This window comes from Nyctibius grandis, chromosome 5, assembly GCF_013368605.1.
Source record: "Nyctibius grandis isolate bNycGra1 chromosome 5, bNycGra1.pri, whole genome shotgun sequence".
Taxonomy (NCBI): domain Eukaryota; kingdom Metazoa; phylum Chordata; class Aves; order Nyctibiiformes; family Nyctibiidae; genus Nyctibius; species Nyctibius grandis.
Window position 1 is genome coordinate 88,560,496 of NC_090662.1, and position 23,942 is coordinate 88,584,437.

Consider the following 23,942-nt stretch of genomic DNA (forward strand, 5'->3'; position numbering starts at 1 on the left):
GCATAACAAATTGTTGCTTTTGGATGCAAGGCACGCCCAGTGCTTTTCATAACATGAATAGTGAGACCTGGTTAATTTCAATCAGTTTGTGCATTCCTCCCTATTTTTCTTGGTTTTAGAAGCATATTGATATTAACAGTTTACTGATGTGAACAAATACTGTATTGTATTTGGCTGGCTAACCTTGTACTGTTAAGTCATTGGATGCTTGCTTTAAATTAACAGTGGTCAAATTATTAGTCACTAATTTTGATCTGGAATTTATTTCCTCATTCCCATTTCTTTACTGAAAATTTCTAATTGCAAAATGCTAATTCATGATGTGCTTCAGTCTATAGGGCACTGACAAACCCTTTTTTTGTATCTGCATTGTGCAATTACCAAAATTTAATCTGCCATTTCTGGTGAAGAAACTTTAATGTCTCAAACACTAAAAGGTAAATGGAAAATACTTGGCTTGTGCAGAAGATAAACGGTGTTACATTGGTAACCGATAGATTCAGTAAAGTGTACAAATGTGCATGTCCGAGCCCTTGGAGCTTGAAAGAGCGCTCCCCGGCAGGCTTTGGGTTGTGCGTGGTGATGTTGGAGTACACAGACGGTCTAGTAAAGGCGGCAGCACAGTCGATATCCTGGCTGTACAAATGTGGATTTAGGATTGAGTAAACACTATTAATGCACACAGAGCTTTCAGATTTAACAGGCAGCATGCTTTGGGGCCAGCTCCTTATTTGGAGACTTTTTGAAAATCTGGCTAGCTCTCTTGAAGATATGGCCACTTGTTTTTACACTTAAAATAGGAGATAGGGTCTTTCGCAGGGCTGCTCTTTATTCCTGCAGAATGTCATGCTATTTCTGTGTTCATCCAACGAAAATCTTCCCCAGAGATGAGAAGAATTGAAGGGTTGAAATGAAAGAGCAATCGCACATGTATGTTAAGTCATTTTTTAAAAAGTGAACAGTTACTCAGATGCTCCTTATTTTAGATGGAAAACCATGAGGAAAATTCTCTGATATCACCTAGGAAAATAACTATTTTTCATTCACTGTTTGATCATCAGGTACAAGTAAATCACAATGAATAGTCATAATAGTGCAGGGAAAAAGTAACTTTTTTCCCATCAAAGTAATGATGGTTTAATTTTTTTTGTTGTTCTTCACTTATTCCCCTTCCCCCGTATAATAGCCTTATTTCAGCTACTAAAAGAACATTTTACCACGCTGATAGTAAGACTAATGTATTAACCACAATGAAAAAAACCTGAAATAATTATCCAGTAACACAGACGTATTCCTGAAGGTTGACAATTATATAACACTTGCTGTTGGTACGAATTAATGGTTTACCTCCCCCCCACGAAAATGTTTCAAGCCTGTATGTACCCTTTAAGGCACATACAGAAGTTGTCCTTTGAAGTCTTCTGAATTCTGAACCTGGAAATGGTTCTACATATATAATTGTACTAAGTGATGGCAATGGGTGGGCATCACTCATATTTTTGTGCTATTAAGGCCTCAATACTTGTTAAACCTTCATGTTAATAAATCATTATTGAGGCTAAATATTCATTTTACACAAGATTTCAACAGGGTTTGAAGGAGGTGGTGCCAAATTTAAGTTGTACTGCACACTGCAAAGAAGTATTTCTGTTGCAAGTGATTTATTCATTACAAACATAAGTCTCAAATCCAGTTTTCTTTTGCTATTAATACTTTTCCTCTTTGTTTGCTTTTTACATTTTTCACAAATTAGGGCGATAAAAGTCAACAAAGCCAATTTTGGTTTTGTAGTCAATTTTATTTGCAGGTTCTGAATTCTGCAATGTGTGGGTGTTCCACTCTGCATTATAATTATTCACTATTTCAATATAATTTTTAACTGCAGGGTTTTTTTTATTCTCTGTCTCACAGACTGTGCAAACAGTGAATTTTTAGATTTTTACAAAAACTTTTATTTAAAAAAAATATATACACATTTTTGGATGAATAGTCCTTTTATGAAGAACTTCCTTTTACAGTAGGGATCACTGATGGTGAAGTACTGGTTCAAGTATAATCGCAAAATACAAGCGTTTTTGGATAAAACCTCAAATAAAGAGGAATTAGATAGAACTACAGATTTGAACATGCATAATGTTCTTCTAAATGTAAAAGGGACAGGTTTTGAGCTCAGCTGACAATAATGTGATGAAGATAAAATGCCCAAATTACATATTAAACCAGTTTGGTTTGGCCTTCTTTTTTCTCCCAGTGACCAGTTTCAGAATGAGCTTGCTCTGGGCTGAAATAATCTTTAAAACAACAGATGACAGGCTGATGGCAACCTCCTCTTCCTTGAACTGGCAAGGGGCTGCCCATCTGACTTAAAATAGCTGCCCCTTCCCTAAAAGTAGCAATTAAACTTTCTAGCAATCTCACATCTGGCCAGCTGTTGAACCACTCTGCCACAGGGGAAGGTTGCCAGTGAGCGTTGAAAAACAGCCCAAATAAGTACTGAGGGAAAAAAAGATAGTAAACGGATTCATTGTGAAACTGGACATACACTTGAAACCAGCAGCCAAAGAAAGCATGTGAACATAGATTTCTGACATATTTCAACATCTTTAATTTCCAGAGACTGAGGAGCTGCTGGGAAGGGTGAAAATGGAGAGGTTAAGAACCACCATAGAAAATAGCTGTAGAAACCCCACTACAACTTACATATAATTAAAGTGCTGGTGCACTGTGCGTACTGCTTACCACTCCATTCAGAAGAATTCTTTATTTTTAATCACTTTCTTGTGCTTTCCCTATTTTGTCTTGATTTCACCTGTTGATCATCCTGTGCCTTGATTTCGAATTCTCAGCAATGATGCTGTGCGTGAATAGGGCCAGGCGCATTGCTGAGACCTGCGTGGGGCTCTTACCGTGACTCCACAGGAGAGGCAGCAAATGATGGTAGTGTCTGAAGTAGTGTAGGAACTGCAAAAAGCCACACAGCTGCTTCTATGGTTATGCCAGAGAAGTCACTGGAGAAGACCCACGGTTATAATAACATGAACAGCACTGGTGGAAGATCTGTTGTGCAGTCACCAAAAAAAAAATTTTAAAATGTTTTAGATGTGTTTTTATGTTTTCTCTTGATCAGCTTCTTTCCTATAATGTAGATATATTCCTCTTCTACGCACACATGTGCAAACGAAAAAGAGAGAGGATTATGACTATTGTTCATTTGGTGCCAGTCCTGCAAATCTTCCTAGTACAAGTGAACCTACTGGGCTCAATAAGAGTATTTGCTTGATTAAAAATTTATACAACTTATTGGAGAAATGCTTATGATGTAGTGATATGATATAGCAATACAAGCTTTTTCCCTCATAAAACAGGGAGCTCTTACTGTGAATCTATTTTATATACTAGATAGTACTTGTGTGGAGGTGATACTGCTGAGGAAGGTGTGTGTTTCCATCAGTGCTGTAGTTGTGGCACCGCGGGAAACGCTTCCACCAACTCATTAGTGCACGAGGCTCGTGCAACACTTCTGCACAAGGAGCCAGAATTTTGCCTAACTTTAAATGTTATACTCTCTCACTGAAACTTTATGATGTTGCAGATGCTGTGGGGGAAAAAAATCACCCTAGTAACAGAACTGGGTTTTTTTTTCCTGCTATTCAAATCAGAAGGTTTTAGATCACCTTCTATAGAAGCAATAAGTACGCTAATCATAAACTTGATCTGTGAGTCTCCTTCTTCCCTTTCTTTTTCCGATGTTCTTAGTAGATGATGAATTTGACAGAAAACTCAGATATGTTCCAGGTCCTATTCTATGTACAATTAGTTGATTAGGTATGAGAAATCACAATTTTAAATTTAATTCTTTTGTCCAACCTAAAATAATACTTTGTAATTTGTGGTTGGTTTGTTTGTTTGTTTTTTTTAAATCAAGATGATCTGATAGTGGTAGCTATAGTTTTCCATGCATAAGCTTAGTTCTTGGTAGAAAAAACACCATCATTCTAAGGATAGTGTGCAATATTTAATTTCAACCAATGTCTGTGCCAGGAAGCATTTCACTTGAGCTGTCTGCAAATATTCAATTATTATAAAACAGCCATTTGCACCATTGAAACAAATTCAGTTGCAAATGTGAATTTCTGTCCTGCACATTCTGAAGTATTCACTGATCCTTGAATTTTAAGTCTGCTCATGGGTGCCATGATTATGTAAACAAACAAAAATATTTTTTGGTCTCATATGAAACCCTTCTTTGTTGGACAACCATTTGGAATCAAAATAAGATAAAAAAAGCATCCATTTTGGAAATAAATAGAAAATATGGAAGACTGTGGAACTGTAAAGCAAAGCAATGATCTAGGAAGTGTCTGTAACTGCAATATGCTGCATATTATTACTCCAAACCACGGGTTTGTTTCTTCCTACATTTTATACTCTATGAATTAAGATATCCTAGATAATTAACATACCCTTTAATTATTTTTAAGAGTAGTGGAATTTAAAAGGCCTGTGGGAACACTCTAAATAAAAATAAAAAGTGCTAAGAAAAGGCTAGTTAACAAGTAGGCTTTTTCATTAGGAAAAAACACTTCTCCTTGGTATCAGACATTTGTTACATTTTTGCAGGTTGTTTTTTTTTTCTAGACAAACTCTTACAGTGTGGTAACACATGGTCCGATCCAGGAAATCAATGTGGATATGATTTATCCCTTTGAAGTCTGCAATATTTTCTTCATAAAACTAAGGAATATTCAACACACTGAAAACTTGCACATCCAGGAATATTGACATACAATATTGGCAAAATACTCCTAATAGGAATATACTGTATCAGTATAATAAAACAGTCTCCCATGAGCAGAAACCCCATATTTGTACGAACATGGGTTTTAGAAATATTACTGTCTTTATGCTAGCAGGTTTTTTGGTTGGCTCAGAAACAGCACCTCTTACCCGTATGGGTTTGCTGGCAGATATGTGGGGTATACATTGCAGAATTTGTGGCCATTATCTGTATGAGTAATCCTTCAATAATTTCAGGTCAATTTAACACTTGTAAATGAATAGTGGGAAAATCCCTTAATGGAACTTTTGGGCAGAGTCACAGAGAAAAAGTGGCCTTTGCTTGTGTGGGGCAGGAGGTGACAAAATCCCTGCTGAGCAGTGGTTGCATACAGGCAGCATCTCCCTGTACCCTGCTAGTGGAAGCAGACCCTATGCTGGGCCTAGCAGGGTAGACAGCTTGTGAGTGCTATTGCCACAGCATTCGTTTGCACGACTTGCCGTCTGTCCTGCCGTGCAGAGCTGGCCCTGGGTGTACTTCATATCTGGTGCTGTAACTGATTGTTCTGAAACATCTCCCTGCCCTCTGATTAATACTTCTCCAGTTTCAATTAAAATGTAGCATGAAGGGCTTTGGCCTTATTATTTTTCCCTTTACGTGCACGTCTGTAAGGAGGATAATTTTCATCTTTTTTAATCAAAATCAACTCAAGTTACCCTCTCATACTAAAATGAGCCATATCAAACTGAAGAGCTTGGAGCTAGATTTCCAAAGAATTTGGACATGGGAAACCTCTGAGAATTTTGGCTGGCAGTTTCTCAAAATTCAGAGTAATACCCCAAAAGTCCTAAGGTCAACTTACCTGACAGTTTTTTAGTCAAGAGTTGAGGAAGAACCGACTCTATGTGGCATATGCACTGCTGCAGCTCAGGCCTCCTCTAGTTGGTTGCGTACTGCCTAGGTCTACATGTATACTGGGTCCGGTAGGGTAGCTAGTTACAACAGTAATTATAAACAGTAATATTTCTTGTAAACATTCTTACTGCATTCACGAGTAAGCTTTTGGTGGGCTCCTTTCTCAGGGGTTCTGTCCTCATCCCCTCCCTTACAGTTCTTACAACCAGTAGCTGGCTAAAAAGAGAGGGAAAGACTCCTCCCCTGTTTCATCTACCATTGCTTTGTCCTTAGTGGGGACTTTAAACTCACCTCTTAAGCTACCGAGAAGCTACTGGGATAGCAGCATCGTTTTCTGTTGTCTTGCTGTAGGTAGCAGATGGAGGGAGTGAGTTAGTTATCAACTACTGCTGCTGCTAATGAGGGGTTGCATGTTCTTCCCTGTTAGCCCTGCCCAGAGACACTCTCTCTGATGCTGTGATAATCCAGCCATCTGTATGGTTGTCTTGTCTGGATCATGGAGGCATTTACCCGCAACTGAGGTACATTTACATTTGTGGGAAAATTCTTCCAATCTGACTTCATGGGTAATGGGAAAGGCAGGGTAGACCAAGTATCAGTGGAAGATGCCCTAAAGTTGCCGTGGTGCTCATGCTAAGTATTGAAATTCTCAGTAATGGCGGTAACTAGCTGACTGGAAACATTGGCAACCCCTCAATACAGTTTACAAAAAGTTTCATTTCTGAAATGTAAAGGGAGGTAGAAGAAAAATGAAGTCAGATGAGACTTGAAACCTGGGTGGAACAGTGAATATGGGTCAAGGTCTACACAAAAATATATCAAGTGAGAGCGAGTAAGGATATACAGCAAGGAATAGACCTGGCAGAAACGGAAAAGCCTGAGGTAGTAGAGAAAGGTAACAATAAAAGAAATAGCAATAAGAATGAGGGAAAATGAACAGAATGAGGTAGAAACAGAGGACAACAAAGGGATGAACAGTTATAAAGAGGAAGAAACAAAAGATCTGCAATCCAGGTTAGCATTTTATCTAATGGCCTGTGTTTTGCTGGTAGAAACAAGATGGAAAAGGCTGAGGTGAGCATCTCTCTTATTTTTACTACTTTCTGTTTTTCTAGATGCTTTATTTTGGAACTTGTAGTTTATGATATTGGAATAGGGATATAGAAGATGTGATGATCCTCTGCTTAACAGTGCTTTGGTGTAGTCAGCAGCGATGGCATGGAGCAGTAGTAGCTCCTTCTTGGTTTGGCATCATCAAAAATCTTCTCTGCACCAACACAAAGGGCTTCAAAAGGTGCAAGAAAATAGAAGATACTCCCACAGTGTTGCCAGACTTTTCTCCCTGTAAGGGTATGAGTGAGTGTGGGTGGGTGTCTGTCAAATATTTTTCAGATACTTTTTTGGAGCAACAGCAGCTGGTACAGGTGCTGGGACAGATCTGACTGGGCTCTGCTGCTCGGGCAGCAGAGAATGCTTCCCCAGGGGAAGCATATCCCCCTACAAATGCCTACAACCAACCATGTCTCTCCTCCCAAAGGTACTGTCTCCCACATTGCTCACTTTTTTGTTTATATTTGAGCAGCACTTTAGTTTTTAAAAATGAACCCCCCGCAGCTTGCAAGGCAGAGTGTACTTTCTTCCAGAAACCCATGCGGAGATGTATGCACTAGCCACGTATACGCAGTGCAACAGGGAGAGCAAAGGGGCTGCTGTGCTGGGCAGAGCACATTAAATACTGTGACCGATTCAGAACTACCTCTTCCCTTTCCCTGAAACAGTTTGCAGTAACACACCTCCTTAACTTCATCAGTCTCTTGTTATTTTGCATCACTCCCTAAAGCAAGGCAGCCCTGGAATATCACAGAAATAGTCCAGAGCAGGATAAATTTACCTGCTCCCACGCCTAGGTGGAACAGGATCGCTTCATTCACACTTTTCCGCAGTCTTATCGCTCCCCATCACTTAAGCTTGTCTGTGCTTGCAGCCGTGCCTGCCGCGCTGTCTGCTGCTGACCGCTGCAACAGGCAGGCAAGGGATAAGCTGTAGTATCAGCTCATCTTCAGTAGCTCAGAGTCATAACGGTGGTAGAAACCAAACAAAATTCCCATTTTCTCTTCTCCGGAGTGATACCTGGGAACACTGGATTTGTCATACTGTTTTAATCCGACAAATCTGGTATCCAGCCACAGGCATGGGGGAACCAGTTTCAGAGGGAGGGCGGCAAAACAGAGCAAGCCAACTTTTGCCAAGCCTCAAGATTTGCTGGCATTAGGGATATTGCAGGTAAAGGAGGATTTCATCCTGATCGCTGAGGTTATCTGTTGTCATGCCAGAGATGTAACTTGATGACCCCCGTTGAAAAATACATGATAGTCGGTATGTAATACAGTATATACAGTATATGTGACCTACAGCTAGATGCCATTTCTCTTGTAATAATTTTTATGGATGCTTTTGAGATATTTTCCCTACTGTTCTCTCTTTATACTTTTATCAAAAAAAAACATATTAAAGACTCAGGTATTTTTCACAGAAGGTTCCCTAAGTTTCAGGAGAAAAAAGGAGTTCATGCAAAGAAGTGGCAAACATGGGTTTTGGTGGTATTTTTTTTTCTTTCTGAAAAACGAAAGCTACCTCAGTTTTTTTTAGTGCAATTTCAAAGTAAATATGGAAATATTATCCATATAATGCCTTGTAGTCTCTCTCCAATGGTTTTTCCTCTAAATCATGTTATCATGCTATGCCCTGACTTTGTGCAGTCCTTTTTTTAGATCTAAATAAGTAGTATATGAAGAGATATAAAGTCTGGATTTGGCAGTCCTACTATAGGGTGTGCTCTCGTATCATTGTATAATAACGTACACTGTTTATGAAAAAATTTACTCGTGCTTTTAAATGTCCTCCTAAGTATTTGACTGTGACTGTGTGAATTTCAGAGGCTGACTGCTCCCATCCTGCTATATTTCCCCCTCAGCTTAAATTTTACCTCGGTACAGTTCAGGAGGGCCCCCCCCGTTCTACATAAATAACAGATAAATTGACAAGGCAACCTTGACCACATCGTGGTTGCCTCTCCTGACGGTACAGGAAAATAAGAACTGCCCTCTTTTAAAGTAGATGCAGGCTGAGGACCGTGAGGCAGGAACTGTTGAGTTGTAATCATCTTAGATGGGATTAAATCCTGGACTCTCTCTGTCACCTTGATCAAACTGCTGATGAGGGGGATTTTCAGGGGTGTAAGAGACACTTAGGCATCCCTTTGTGGTTGAAAAACCAGGGAGTTCACCATTTGATGGCCCTTTGTGCTCCAAGTCCCCCTGCCTCAGTTTCCCTCACTCTCAGGCGAAGGCTCGTGCCTCCCCGTCCCGCAGGACAGCCGGCAGCGCTTGGGAGTTGATGGCTGGTGGCCAAAGCAACACTAAAGCTCCCCCTGTTATGAAGGCTTTGGATGATGGCACCTAGCCCTGAACAGCTCTTCTTTCCAGAACAGTTTTGTGCGTGCCCATTCAGCACGGAATAAAGAATTAATTCTTAATTAATTGAGAACTTGAACCGAGCGAGGAGCACACGTCTGATTTTTTGGAGGGAGAGGAAGGTGGGCTGTGTAACGGGAGCCGGCAACGCGTGCCTCCGACACCCGTGCACATGTGCTGCTTTTCGGAAAGCTGGGGAGCAGCAATTAGCCGGCGTGGGCAGCGCTCTTAAGGGGCGCGGGCTCCGCTCCTGTAATACATCCCTTTCTTAATGCGACTTGATGTAGATAGAGCGGGGGGCCCATCAGGTGTGAAAAGCCCTGCTGCTCCTGGCTTGGAGTGGCCTCCAGACAGCGATTTGGCGGCGTCAATCTAGTCATGCTTGATTTGGACACTTAACGCGGTAAAGCAGGATCCCTCTCCCCCCGATCAACTCCTCAATTAGCAAGCTGCCTCCTGTAACGGCCTTGTTTCACAATCCCTCCGGGCCGCTTCAGGGGTCATTAGGGTGAGAAAACTCTAGCGCGAGCTCCGGCTCCAGTGAAGATGAGGAGGGGAGCTAAGAGGTTTCCTAAATACATATAACCCTTTTTCAAGTTGTTTGCTTTCATGGGATTGATTCGTGGCACATTAAGAAGCTTAAGGCTTTGGTATCTTCTTTAAACTGCCCACCTTATCGCCTTTACAGCTGACAGTTTCCTGACAGCTGGCGTGTAAGCAGAGATAACTAGTAGGTTAGTACACACATATATATAAAATATATGAATATTATATACACCGCCTGGTATTTTCTGCTTAAAAAGGGGACGGGGGGAGCTTTTCGTTTGCAGTCTCTGTGGTTTTGGTTGAAGAGCAGCCACTGTGAGCAGGCAGTAATTTTAACGGCAGATCTGGAGAGGTGTACAGGGGGTGCCGATACCCAGCTGCAGTCAGCGTAAAATAATAAATAGGCAAATTTATGTCCTCGTCTCCCAAATTTCTTTCCTCTCTTTATTAGGGAGCAAACTATTGTTACATTAAATATTCAAACTACACAAAATCTCAAGGGCTTTCCTTTCCCACAACGTGTTACCAGTATTCATGCATATGAAGAACAGTAACCCATATACAAACGGCACCTTTTTTAATGAGCAATATATGTCAACATGACACCTTCTTATGAAATGCAGCTTTTTAGGTTCTGCCTTTGTGGATGTAATAATTGAGATGTTTCTAATATATGCAGTTACATTACCTGCTCATTGTTTGCGATTTTGTTCCTCTCCTAACTTTATTCTGTTTGTAATGCTTCTAGCATTTGCCTCAATTCATGCTCAGTTTTATTTAATTAGAAATATAATTTTCTGCTACATTAATTATAAATTTGAGTGAGACATTGGCACAGAATTTCCTCAAGCATTCTTTCTAGAAGAGGAACAAAAATCACAGGGAGTGGGGAAGAAACTATAAAACCAGATGCGGGTGTAAAAACATTGATACCTTAAAAAGTAAACAATTTAATAAATACATGAGAGAAAAAAATCAATCATTGGTAATTATTTAATTAATGCATCTTCTTATTTTAGTGCAATATTTATCAAAACAACTGGGTTAATGCCAGAAAAATGTCATGGCGATTTGTCTCAGAATCTGACATATTTTGAAAACATACTTCTAGAACCAGCCCTAAATATGCTGAAATCTGACTTTTGAAAACTATATTATTTTTAAATCATCATTTTAATGTTTATATTTTGCTTGAAATATTTTTTCCCAATGCAGTAACATTTTTGTGAACGTGTCAATGATATATAGGTATCAGCAATGCATATGCATGCAGAATGCGATGTATATAGTGTATGTGCTTCTTCAAAGTACCCTGATGCTTTGATTTGTAACTGTTTAAGGTTTTACTTAAAATTCTGAACACTGCGCAGAGCATAGCCATTTCAATGGAATACTTCAAATAGTAAGTCCTAAAGGTGACACAACAAAGGATATACCTTAGATACTGCGGCTTTTATTTATAAAGGAAATGCTCACACAGTCCAATGAAGGAAAACTTCACCTGTTTCCATTTCTATAGGAAGAGCAGTTCTATTAAACCATCCCTTTGTTGCATGAATTTGCAAGCGCATCATATGATTTGTATGAGCAGAATGAAATATTTGCATGCCACCTAACGGACTGACGCACATCCTTTTTCCTAATTTCTAAGCATTTTGCTTATTGCAAACATTAAAAAAAATCTTCTTACTCACCGTGCAGCACTCATCTTACAGTGGTTTTTAGAAAGGAAACATTCCAAATACAGGACAAGAAATTATTGTGTTGTATAGTGAGGAAAACATGACCCATTATTCTCTTCTGTGGAACTATTTTGCTATTTTATTTTACACACACGCTTACACACATGCACACACATGCACATTCAGTTTAGCTCTGCGAGCAATTTTCCAAAAAGTAGGTGTCTGGTAGTGTGAGTACCACATATCTGAATGTCATTCTTGGTCAAATGCTTATGTCAGTGAGTAGCTGCTATAAATACATTTATATTTTTCATAGTAGCTATCATTCGGGTCTCTTAAGGGACTTTTGCACACCAAGCTTCCTGTTGTCCTTTTAATGCAAAGTAAAGATGGGAAAATTGAGGGGCAAAGGGAGGGTATTTGCACAAGGCCACTTAGCAAGGTAGTGCAGGGGTCAGGGATGGAGACTTCTTTTCCCTGCTCTAAACATTGACTCATACTCCCTACCGACTTCCATCATGAACCTCTTAATGTAAAAAAAAATGACCGTACCTCAGCATTCCTAGTAGCCCCTTTGATAACTTCTGGGCACAGCTCACCTCCTCAACTCGAGGGGTGAGGGGAACCAGGCTGACACGAGGGGCCAGGACTCTGCAGAGGTACAGCAATACACCTGCTCAGGAAACGTTGCCGGTTTGGGGCTCACGATGCCACGGATCATCTTCTGTCTGTTATATGTATGCTCTTTTACAGCTCGCACCATAGCTCTCATTCTCTGCCAAAATCTCCAGGGTGATTCCCACGGGCACTGAGGTTTCTGGGCTGGGGTTCACCACCTCGGAAAAAGTAATTCTTCCCGCACATTTGTTGTATTCCTGCATATATAACTCCTAGCAAAACAAGACGTGGAAACACGATGAGAACCTTGTGGTTGTACTTCCTACCTAAGCACGTCTTTGCCTACAGCATTGTGGCATGAAAGAGCCTGCTAATGATTGTTAAACGTTCGTTACTGTAGATCTTCTCCCAGAATATACTTCTCACCTTGAATGACCCATGTGTTGAATTTTAACTAAGGGAACCCATGATAGTAAGTCTGTCATGATGCTGGCTTTTTTTTCCTCTCCAACTCTTAAAAGCCTTTTATTATAGGACTGCTTAAGGCATTCTTCAATTAGCATGTGCTGTATTGTGGCTGGAACAGCTGTTTACCATTTAATAAAGCATGGCATAATTTATTTTCAGAGTCTAGCAACCGTCTTTGCTATTACACCAGGGGAGAAACACAGTAACTGCATTGTTCGCAGCGCTGATGAAAGAACTATAGACTTTATTATATGACCTCATAGAACTATTAACTTACCCCCCCACTTCTATTTCAATATGTATTTACCCGACAGTTTGTGCATTGATTTCTTATGCAGAGGTTCTACATTCTCAGTCACCTCTGGGGCAAAATGAAAAATGTCTATGTTTTATGCCCCTTACATTAGGCAGCTAATTATATATTTCTACCTTAATTTCCTTCCCTTCCCCCATCTCCGGGGGCAAACTCTGCATGCACTACTTAGACCTTTCCTCCTTAGTCATTGGAGAAACAATAGAGTTGTTGGGAAATGGTAGGAGCTTGGCCACTGCTCATCAGGGGGCTTTCTGTTCATTTAGGTCCTTGTCTTCCTAGATGCCTCCTTCCTTGTTTAGCTCTTTGCGTGTGTGTGTGTGTGAATCTGAAATACACCTTAGAAGCATCTCTGTTGGATTCTGCTTCCTCTGCAGCAATGTGGAGTTATATGCAGTTGTAGGTCAAGCGACCAACTCCCCACATCCATGTTGCAGGTGACACTGATTCCCTCCTAGGAGGGACTGCAGGTCATCTGCACCACCTGACATCAGCTGCATGGCATTACCACAAGGAGAGATGGATACTGCATGGAGCAGCATCCATGTGGTAGGTGAGCATGACTCTTCCATAGGCACCCTAGTGAAGGTCATCCCCAAGGGTCCCTCACCTCCAGCCTGTTCCTGGCAATCTTGTTATCGCTGACCCGTCTTTGAGATCATTCCTTCAGGTAAGAAGAAGGGAGGGCAGGTGGCAAATGGAGCTCAGCAACGCTTAGTCGCAGCCCAAAGGTACAGGTACAGCCTTGAGTGATATCCATATCATGCAGTACATGGCACAAAGCCCTAAACTAGCTTTCAGATCTGGAAACAGTGTAGATGCATCTTAAGTGGCAATGCAAGCAGCTAGTTAGCTGGGACTTGAACCTAATACACAGTCACAGTCGCAGCATTTTGCCGACCCTGAATGGTACCACTATGCTGTGCCAGTTAGACCTACCCCCAGGCTGGGAACCAGCTTGGGATATTGCATTCTTATTATTATTTGAGTTGAGGCATTAAATTTGTTTTTAAGTTGCTTGAGTTTGACAATGGAAATATGTCAGCTGAGTATCTGCAAATTTTTAGATTCAGCCTGTGCATGTAGATGGATTTATATGCATGATTTAAGGTAAAGCATGTGTAGAAAGATGAAGTTTATATGGTTTCTTTGTAGAAATGGATGTAATATTGATGTTGACTTTACTGGTAGAAGTTTAAGGATGTCACGACGCATGAGTGGTGGTGCAAAGCAGAGCCCTGAGTGCATTGGGAGGTCATTTTTAACTTGATTTATTTCCACAATATCAGGCATAGATCATTGTGCACTGTGCACAATCATCCTCGCTTTTCATGAGTCAATCAGGGTGGTTAAAGAAAATTTAAAATGAAACAAAATTGTACTTGATTAAAAGTAGATATTAAATTAGGCCAGAATACTCCTTAAAATTGCATTTTAGCTTTAAACTGAAAGTTTGATGATCTGACTTCATGACTGAAGGGACAGGGTAGCAGACTGTGACATAAACAATGTAGCTATATTTGCTCCTAAAATAAACAAGAGTTTTTTAAAGTTGTGTGATTTAGGCTTCAGAGTTAACACTCCATTGACCAAACAAAAAAATTCCCACCTCCCAGAGCTTTTTCAAACTATAGATTTAGAAAAGTGGTATTACATCAATAATGTCTGGTCATGCTTCAAATTTTTTGAGCCAAAAGTAAGGCTGGTAATACTTACTTGAAATGAAAGCTTAGATTGTTTCACAGAACACAAACAACCTAATTAAGGAAGGATATAGAAGTAAATCTATATTTTGTTTTGAATGTCTGGTTTGGAGGTGTTTGAAAATGGAATTCATCCATGTTAACTTTACATAAAGAATTCTTTCATGCAGTCTGCAGAGAAAAAAAGGCTCAGTTTCATGAACTTGAGCAGGCGCGGGACAGAGTTTGGCAAATAGTTTGCTCCTCGCAGATGGAACAAACTGGAAGTCTGTGCTGAGGGGAACAGCTCACCTATGTTAAATTACAATCCACAGTGATGAGGGCAGTACATAAACCCTGGGTGCAAAAAGACAAAAAAAAACCCCTGCATTAACTATTGGACTTCAGCTTACATACAATTATTTTCTTCTATGATAGCTGTGTACAGTAGAACTGTGTGAGAAATAGCAGCTTCACCTGAGAGAGGTTTGCACCTCCTGTCTTCAGCATGCGGATCATGCTGCAGATACACAAGTGCTAAATGTCGCACACAGCCCAACCGAAGCCAGATGGGATTACTCGCGTACCCAGGTTAGCTAAACATGAAAGCAAAACACACTCAGACAAGTAGCGTGTCGCTGTGCTGCGAGGCTACAGCCCTGCTTTAGTGTCGCATTTCCATCTGCCTGCGATCCAGCTACCGACTTAAATTTTTAGCAGCAAAGGCCCCAGAGATGTACCGCAGCTCGCCCTCTGTGAAGTGGAGCTGCGTTTCCAGGTGGCACACGCTGGGTATCCTTACAAACAGTGTTAGGAATATCAGCATACTTCCAACGTCAAGTTAATTCTTCAGTGTCTGAGTTTGCTTTGAAAATAAAACGAAGGGTACCGAGGTGAAAAGGTTTCTCTGCTCTAGTTTGGCAAAACTAACCCTCTTTTCACAGCATTACCAAACAAGGCAAACACTGAATCAGCCTTTGATTTTAGTAAACGTTTAAGCATGCTTCAGCAATTGTGTTTGAATGCCTTCCTTAACGTGCTTAAACTAACTAGACTGTTTTGTTTGACTTTTCTTTTTCTCCATCTTTTTTGCAGTATGTAAAATCGGGGACAAGGTTTTAAGCTAATTTGAATAGGCATCTAAACCATATTATCTAACTGCTCCCATGTTATGACACTTGTGATCTTATATTTTCTAAAATAATTCAGCACCCAGAGAGCTGAGCTCTCGTGGAATCTGGCTGCCTCACCTGCTGCTGGAGAGTGCTGGAAATCTAGTGCTTCCATCTATTGAGCATCCTGGTTTGCAACTTCATAGCGTTCCCCTCTTTTGACACCCAAGTTTTGTCAAGAAAAATTTTGAAAGAGAAGGACGTATAAGCAGCAATGAGGATACAAGGGAGAATCCAGAACTGTTTCAAAAGTGGCCATTTTTTCCTGCAGTCAGTTTGTTCCTCACCTTTTTGCTTTCTTTCTAAGGACTCTGTTTTACTGGCCCCTGCTGATTACTGAACCAGAGCTAATTCAAGCAGAGACACCAGAAATCTTTTACTGGATATCAGTGAGTGCAGTCAGGAGGTCTGTGTATGAGCAGGGTGCATGGGAACTCTCTGCTCTTGTTTGTCCTGTCCTTGTGTGGTTTAACAGAGGTAGACAAAGTGGGGCAGCTTCTCCTCTCCCCTTGGCTGGAAGCATGTTTCATTTTCAGTGAGCATTTAGAAAGCTGTTCCAGGGAATGGAGGATGGGTGGGAGTGAAATAAGTTTTCCAGACATTCATAAAAATGCATGTGGGACAAATTTACCCGCTTCCTTTTCTCTACAATTTGACAGGGAGGATATTCAAAAATATTTTGTGGGAGGTAAGAGAATATAGACTATTTAAAGCCAGTAGTACTTGTGTCCCTAAGTCACTTAGAAACGTCTAAGAAATCTCCATCTAATAATCTAAATAATAGTCAGCATGTAAAAATTGCATGTTCTCTAAAAGCATGCTTTTCAATGTGCTTTGTAATCTAGGTCCTTAGATAATTTTTTCTCTCTCTCATTAACTTTTAGATTCTTTTATGTGGTTTTATGCTTCTCCAAATAGCATCTTATGCTCTCTGAAATATTTGCTAAGGGCCAAATTCTGCCTTTCAGTGCATGCAGCTTGAATTGAAATCCTGAATAATACACAAACCTACTAGGAAAAAAAAAAAGCTGATTGTCTATTTCAGTAAATGTCTGATTACATTTAAAACAGTGTGTGTGTATTATTTTGATCCCTCATGCACTGTGAAGAACAGAGGTTTGAAAGTAGCATTTCAATTTTTTATAGAAACAGTGTAGCAGGGATATTACAATGGGAAGATTAAGTCTCACCTCCTTGTAATGAATAAATTGAGACCAAAATTAAGTGAGTTGCCAGGGTCACCTACGCAGTGGTGAAGGCAGGTTTAGAACTCAGCTCCCATATATATTTTTTCCCTAATGAACCTAGTTAACCCAGTAGTGAGAATGAGGAGAAAAAAAAATTTGAAACCATGTGAAACTATCCATAACTATTCTGCCACAGGAGAAATTCCATTTAATGTCTGCTTTGTCATTCCTGAATCTCAAGATGTTTTTCTCCTTTGTTTTCCATTGTGCAAACAGATATTTTGTACTCCTACTGGAAACCCAGACGTCTTATCCAAATCATGCAACATTTTAATATAAAATCAAAGTAGGCAAAAAAGTACTGTTGGTAGCAAATCAATGGATCTTACAGAGGACAGTTGTCAAACAAGAAAGGCAAAAAGGAGGAAGCTTGTGGGAGCAGCTGTAACCAGCAACGTTAGATCCTAAATCTCGTGAAAGTCCCACGTAACGTGACAGGGAATTATGGCCCAAATCAGTTTCATCTTAGTGCGTACGCGGTTCTTCCTAACGGTGCAGTTGTGTGATGCGACATTTCTAAACTAATGATGAGAACCAGGTGCCCCCTCCTTACTCAAGGCCTCACTCAAAATCTGTAGGAGTGGATGGAAATTGGTGTCAATGTGGTTAAACTGGGTCCCTCTAGAAAGTACATGCCTCATAAGTATAGTGTAGTTTAGTCAGCGTCTTGGCACTTCTGCATCTCTGTCCACTCTTCCTTTCCTCTCTTTTTCCTGTCTTTCCCCTCCCAACTTTTTCCCTGATCTCATCTCTAAGTACTTAACCTTCAGGTTTCTGTTTAGCAAATGTACCAACCTAGAATCAATAGACTGGTGCTTAATCACACTTTTTGCTGCTCAAAATGTCAGGTTTGGGTTTGTTTGTAGAAGGGTTTCTGCATGTCTTTAATTTTTTAGTTCTGTGCAGGAGGTTCTGTACCAGTCAAATCCATTAAGAATTAAAGCTTTTGTTGTGGCTGATTGTTCTAATCTTTGTTGTTGTATATATGGTACAAATATAAAATTTCAGATGTTCATTCCGAGTATCAAGAGAAGAGATCTGTCCTGGTGCTTTTAATTTTTCTCATCTTTCTTCCTGCATGAAATCAGTAAGGAACAGTTTTCTAATCTGCTGAGGTACCTCGGGCATAGTCTAACTACCTGTAAGTAGATGTGAAAGGAGTGAGTTTAAGCATTCTCATACCACAGAGAAAATGGGAAATAAAGCACAGAATGGTACCAGGCAGTTGTATTATGTAGAAATGAAATCTTTGCTGCTTTTTTGGTAAAATAGACAAAGAAAGAGACCGTAGCTCAGTGCATCGGCTCCAGCTAAGACCCTGCCAAGAAACTATTTTTCCTCTCCAGTAGTAAAATTCATATGTTTTGGAGACTTGTTTGTGTAACAGGTTTGAAAAGGGGAGGAATGCAAAATGGCATATGGAGAGTCAAGTGCACATACTTCTGTGCAAAGGAGTACATGAAGGTGGCTCCTGGCTGATCTCTTGATCCTTGGACAAAACTGAGGAGAAAGTCTAACTAATGCATCGTTTTGCAGTAAATTAGATCAGATTTCCGCATCTCCGCACTCAGTCTGTGAGCTGACAGTTCAGTAAAATGTTCCCTTGTAAGGTTCGCCCTCTTAGGAAAAGGGGCAATAATTCATCATTAGAATTTCAGAGTCCAGGTGTAGATGAAAACTGATGGAGCCTCCAGCGAGGCAGGGAAAGTGCACAGAAGAAGAAAATTTTATCTGAAGCCTAATTCCCTGGTTACAGCAGAGAATAATTAAGATAATATTGCTTCAAGAGTTCTTTAATGATTAAAAATCACATATGCAGAATCCATAAATTGGAGGGCAACAAATTGGAAGGATACAGCGTCGGAGATCTGTTTTGTGCACGTTGTAGCGGGAAGCACACCGGTGGCACAACAGCAGCCCGGGCAGCCACAGGAGACCAGGCCCGTTCCAAGGACTTTGTTTAGATGCAACAAATCATTTGTCTGTTATTAACCCAGAGCTTGTAATTATGCAGATTGCCATAGATTTTCCTGGGCCTGGAAGTGAGATTGAGGGTTGTTCACACTATAGCAGGCAGCTCAGGGCTGGCCATGCATTACTGAACTTGCCACATTTATCATGTTGACTGATGGCAGCAGAAGCAGGTCTCAGGTCCCAGTGGTTAATGTAGTGGGTAATTAACTGTCATTTGCCTAGTAATAGGCTGATGATCAATGGTTTGTGTGGAAACAAATTCTAATCAGGTAGCTGATAAATGCTCAGGGAGCGAGAGCAATTGAAATTGGGGGAAACTATGTCCAGAATTTCAAAATGGCATTGTGGGGTTTTTATTATTATTATTAATGGGAGAAAACTATGTTCTTCATATAAACAGCTTTATCCAAAATTAACAATAGCTAGTATAAATCTCACATGTTTGTTTGTATGTGGTGGGGAAGAATTAACAGCGAGGAAGGCCTCCTTCCCTTTATGTAATTGAAAAATTTTAATATATCTGGTGCCTAGCTGATGCAGCTTCTGTGGGGGTCTCTTATTTTAGGTCTGTGGAAATCTGCACATAGTGGACTATGGTGCAGTAAATCTCCATCCTTTGCAGGGCCAAACGACAATCCCAAATTGTTTCACTACTCTGCAACATGCAAACTGCGATTCTAGCTGTAATGGATTTCCACTTTCTCACGCACACAGACACATCTCTGCAAAGAGGATGTGGCTGAGGAAGGTGACACAGCCTGCCCCTAGCACCCTCTCCAGCAAGGGGCCTGAGCAGCATCTCAAGTATTCAGCTGTTGCACCCAAACTACCTAAGCACTGAGGTGCTGTCTGATCTCTGCATGCTGAGCTTGGAGGTGGTGGGACTGTTCTTGTGTTTAAATGTTGCTGTTGTAGACCCTTCAAGTCAGGCTTTCCTTTTACTGTAACCATATAGAATAACAGTACTATGTACCTATAGTCCTCACTCAGTACCTTTTGCAGCCTGATCTGCTTTCCTCATACAACTAAACTACCATCATCTTCTACATAGACGTGAAGCAAACCAGAGCTGGGCCTTTGGACAGTGGGTTTAGTGTTTTCTAATGCAAAGCCAGCCAATGACTGTGGAAGGCAGCTAAATCTTGTGTCCTTAGAGATGAGGAATGAAAGTCTGAGTGAGATTTAGATAACCTCAGCGAAACCCATGCATGATGGAGATAGAACTGGAACAGAATGTTTTACAAAGGCAATATCTATAATTTGTTTCAAAATCTATAATTTCAGTAATCAAACTTAACAGAACTGGAGGTTGACTCGAGTCATTCTAAGAAGAGCTGATGAGGGTGGCCTTGTCCCAGCACTTCTCCCTGTGATCACAGTAACCAGCATCTCAGACAGCAGAAAAAGGGTCACAACTTGAAAAAAAACAGGCACGTATTATGTAGGCAGCACACCTTAAGTAGAAGCAGAAGGTAAAAGGATTTGGAATTAAGTAGGTTCGTTGGTAACTCATGAAATCCAGTAAAATGGAGGGATGTGATTAAAAAACTGCATTCATTTTTATGTTACCAAACTGAATTTTCTACAGAGCACCTTTGAATTCATTAGTTTAGAACTGCTTTTAATTTGGTGTTTCCCTTGAGAGCCATTATATTTTTCTGCTGTCAGCCTGATGTTGAGGAAAAAAAGAAAACTGGCAGATGTGGCGTTTTCATCTAGTGTGCTTCATAGTTAAAACCAGCATTAACTGCTATGCACAAGCAGAGCATTACTTTTAATAATCCATCACAACTATTAAGTAGTTTAAATAAACTTAGTTTCAAAGATTGCTGCCATGTAGAGCTAACGTATTTTTTCTTGTTCATTATAATCCTTCTATGTTACAAAAGGATGCATATGTATGATTTTTTTTTTTTGTAATACACCCACTTGAAAAGTATTGAAAAATCTTTAACAAAGAGAATTTAAAAAAAAAATTTATATAGATGTCTGGCAAAAACAGCATTTCCTATTGTTCTTACAGTATTTTATACTTCTACTCCTGATGTGACTATATATAGTTTACAGCCTCATTTACTTTAATGTGCTACCTGAATAACATAATCATAGCAATAACTATGGTATAGGGTTGTAAGGTGCATGAACCGCTAATGCTTTCTGACGATTTAAATGACTTGTTCATAAAATGTTCTTTTAATAATAGTGGTAAAGCTTTTAGCACTAGATGTCAAAAATGCGAAGAATATTGGCTTTTTCAAGTGTTATTTCTTTTCTAGCTAAAGTGTGCTTTAATAATAAATAGCACCAAAAGCCAAGGTTATGGGGCTCTCGTCTGTATGGCGGGATCCAAGCAGAAGACTCTGCCCGCGTATGCAAACAGCTTGACCTCTGTCTGTGCAGTTATGCAACATCCCTAATGTGTTTACTATTTCTTTGTTTAGTTTAACAAGATGTTTCTTTTATCAAGAAAGGTCAGTATAACCTGCAGAAAAAAAAATAACATCACAATAGGTGCAATATTAGTCTGTCACTGCTTCATAAAGCTTTCTCTGGCAAAAAGGACTATGTCTTTGTGTTGTATGGGCTGACTTGTACCACCAAAGACCAGCCTTCCCAAAGGGAGGTGTGCTGGGAAGTCAATCAAAGGCCAGGCAACTGCTGGGGGTGGGGGGGAAAGATTAAAAAAAAAAGGAGGAGTGGTTTTCTTTTCAGTTAAGCATCTTCAGGAATATATTTCTTTCTGCGCTTCCAGGTTATTTGGCGTTACAGGAAACTGTGCTGCCTGCAGTAAGCTCATACCTGCTTTTGAGATGGTGATGAGAGCAAAGGACAATGTTTATCACCTGGATTGTTTTGCATGTCAACTTTGTAATCAGAGGTAAGAGAATTTCTTGGGTCTGTTCCATAAGCTAAGTGCTAATTCGGCACCAGTGCAGGCATACATTCAAGTGAAGAGGAAACATCTATCAGTAGTGGAAACCCAAGACTGAGAGTAAGACCTGGATACTTTTCCTGGGACTGATACAGAACATCTTTGATGACCTTGGCCAGAAAACTTTTTGTGCCTCAAATCACACATCAATAAAAAAGAATAACGTTACTTCTCTCCTTCAAAAGGCTGTCTGTCAAGTTTAATTAATTAATATTTATAAAGGACTTTGAGATCCTTTTCTGCAGAAGAGCATAGCGGTACCATTTGTCATTATTACATTAATTTTACTTTAATTCTTCATTTTTATCACATGTATTTCTTTTAAAGTACATGATGTTTCTTCCTGTTGCCAGAACTGTAATAATTTAAAAAGTTGTTCCCACCATTTTCTCTGTAGCAGCATTGGACTTCTTATGCCATATTTTTATTTCCATACCCTAACTGTGGGTTATAAAAATCCCAACGATCCAAACCTGACACTTTGTTCTGAAGCATCACCCATATGGTACAGTTGCAGAACGAATGTCAAAAATTTTAAAATTGTAACAACTGAATTTTTCAGAGGCGAATACAGCCGAACTTATAGCAACTACATTCAGAGTGGTGGCCAAATCCTGTCAGAGATCTCATCGAGAGCTCTATTTCTGACTCCATGAGTGCTGCTAGCAGCTTTGCCAGTGACTTCTATGAGGTCTAGGAAATGAGAGAACCAATTATGTCCGCTCCGTAATGTACCTATTATGTTTTTTCCAGTTATTACATGACCCTATTTAGAGTTTTATAGTGTTCATATTTTTTTTCGTTTTCAGGTGGGAAGAAACACAAGATGTACATTTCTAGGGAAGTAAAAAATTAGGAAGACAGTAGTCTAACACGCCAAAGTTAGGTACAGCTCTAAATAAGCTTTGCTAACTCACCTTGTCCTACAGTGTATTATATTGTAACACTGTAGTCATTTAAAAATCAAACCTCCCTAAAGAACCATAAAATGTACAGCTGCTAATAAGTGTAGCACACTACAATTACGCTCTTTAAAAAAAGCCAAATTGACCTTTTTCATCATGTTGCATGGGAAATTAAAATACCAGGCAAGTAATAACCACTGCTTAAACTATATAATAATGCAAGGTAATTATAGGTTCTAATGCTATTTAAAGTCCTATATCAATTTTGTCTTGCCACAGAACTAAGAGGCTGTATTCTGGGTAAGGCAGGCAGAGCCTTCGGTAGTACCCGCTTAAGCAAGATACACGCGTATTCCTAGGTTTCGTTTTTTAAACCCTTCACATCCCTGTTTTTTTCAGACCATGATTCTACTATCATTATTAAAGTGCCTAATATATTTCTGCTGTTCGCTTCATTTATTACATGCCATAATGGGGCTGCATATCTTTAGTGTTGGTTATGCACAATTAGCACTTAGTTATTGTCTTGTCACTTCAGCCCATACAAGACAAACTTCTTTAATGTAAGAAGTCAGCTAATCTTCATCAGTCAAGCAGAGCAGACAATGTTTGTTACCCTGAGTGCAGAAGATTTTCATCATAGTTAGCACTCTTGGATCTGAGGAAGTGAACTTTTTTTCTTCGCCCCTAAAAGCGAAGCTGTTGTGATTATTTTTAATATTCCTCTTTTGCCATCACAAGCGTGAACTAATGTACAATTCCACTTTGCAGCTAATATACATCACACTATGCCCTAGGGCCACTAATCCCCCTGGAAAAGTGCTGTTAGGTGCTTCTGAAACAGAGCTTTCCTGGAATATTTAATAATTCTTAGCCTTGTCATTCCTGAGCCTTCAATCTAGACTCTTATTTGATTTTTACTTTGCATGTAGTTTGGGCAAAGGATTGCTGAAATAGTCTTACAGGAGTCTTAGGCTGAGAACAAAAGAATTGATTTACCTGAAATACAGTCTAGTTCGTCTAGTCAAAACAGGGAGCAGTTCCAGATGTTTCAAAGAATTTCAGAAATTCTCAAAAGTGGCTCTAATCCTGATTAGATTGCAATAGCTCTCATGGAGCCTAATAAAACAGACTGCCTGTAGGGTATCTTTCTTCCTCACAATTTGGGGCTAGTGGCACTCTGAAGAATTAATTTTGTTGTTTTTTATAATAAATCCTATTTCATGGATGCTCCAGCT

At 39.9% G+C, this 23,942-nt stretch overlaps 1 protein-coding gene across 1 annotated transcript in view; it reads left to right on the forward strand.

Moving 5' to 3' along the window:
• Nucleotides 1–23,942, forward strand: part of LMO3 (LIM domain only 3) — a 55,389-nt gene that overhangs the window by 24,520 nt on the left and 6,927 nt on the right. Inside the window, exon 3 of the mRNA XM_068401931.1 lies at nt 21,620–21,745. Within this exon, the coding sequence (XP_068258032.1) occupies nt 21,620–21,745 (126 nt within the window). The remainder of the gene's footprint in view (nt 1–21,619; nt 21,746–23,942) is intronic.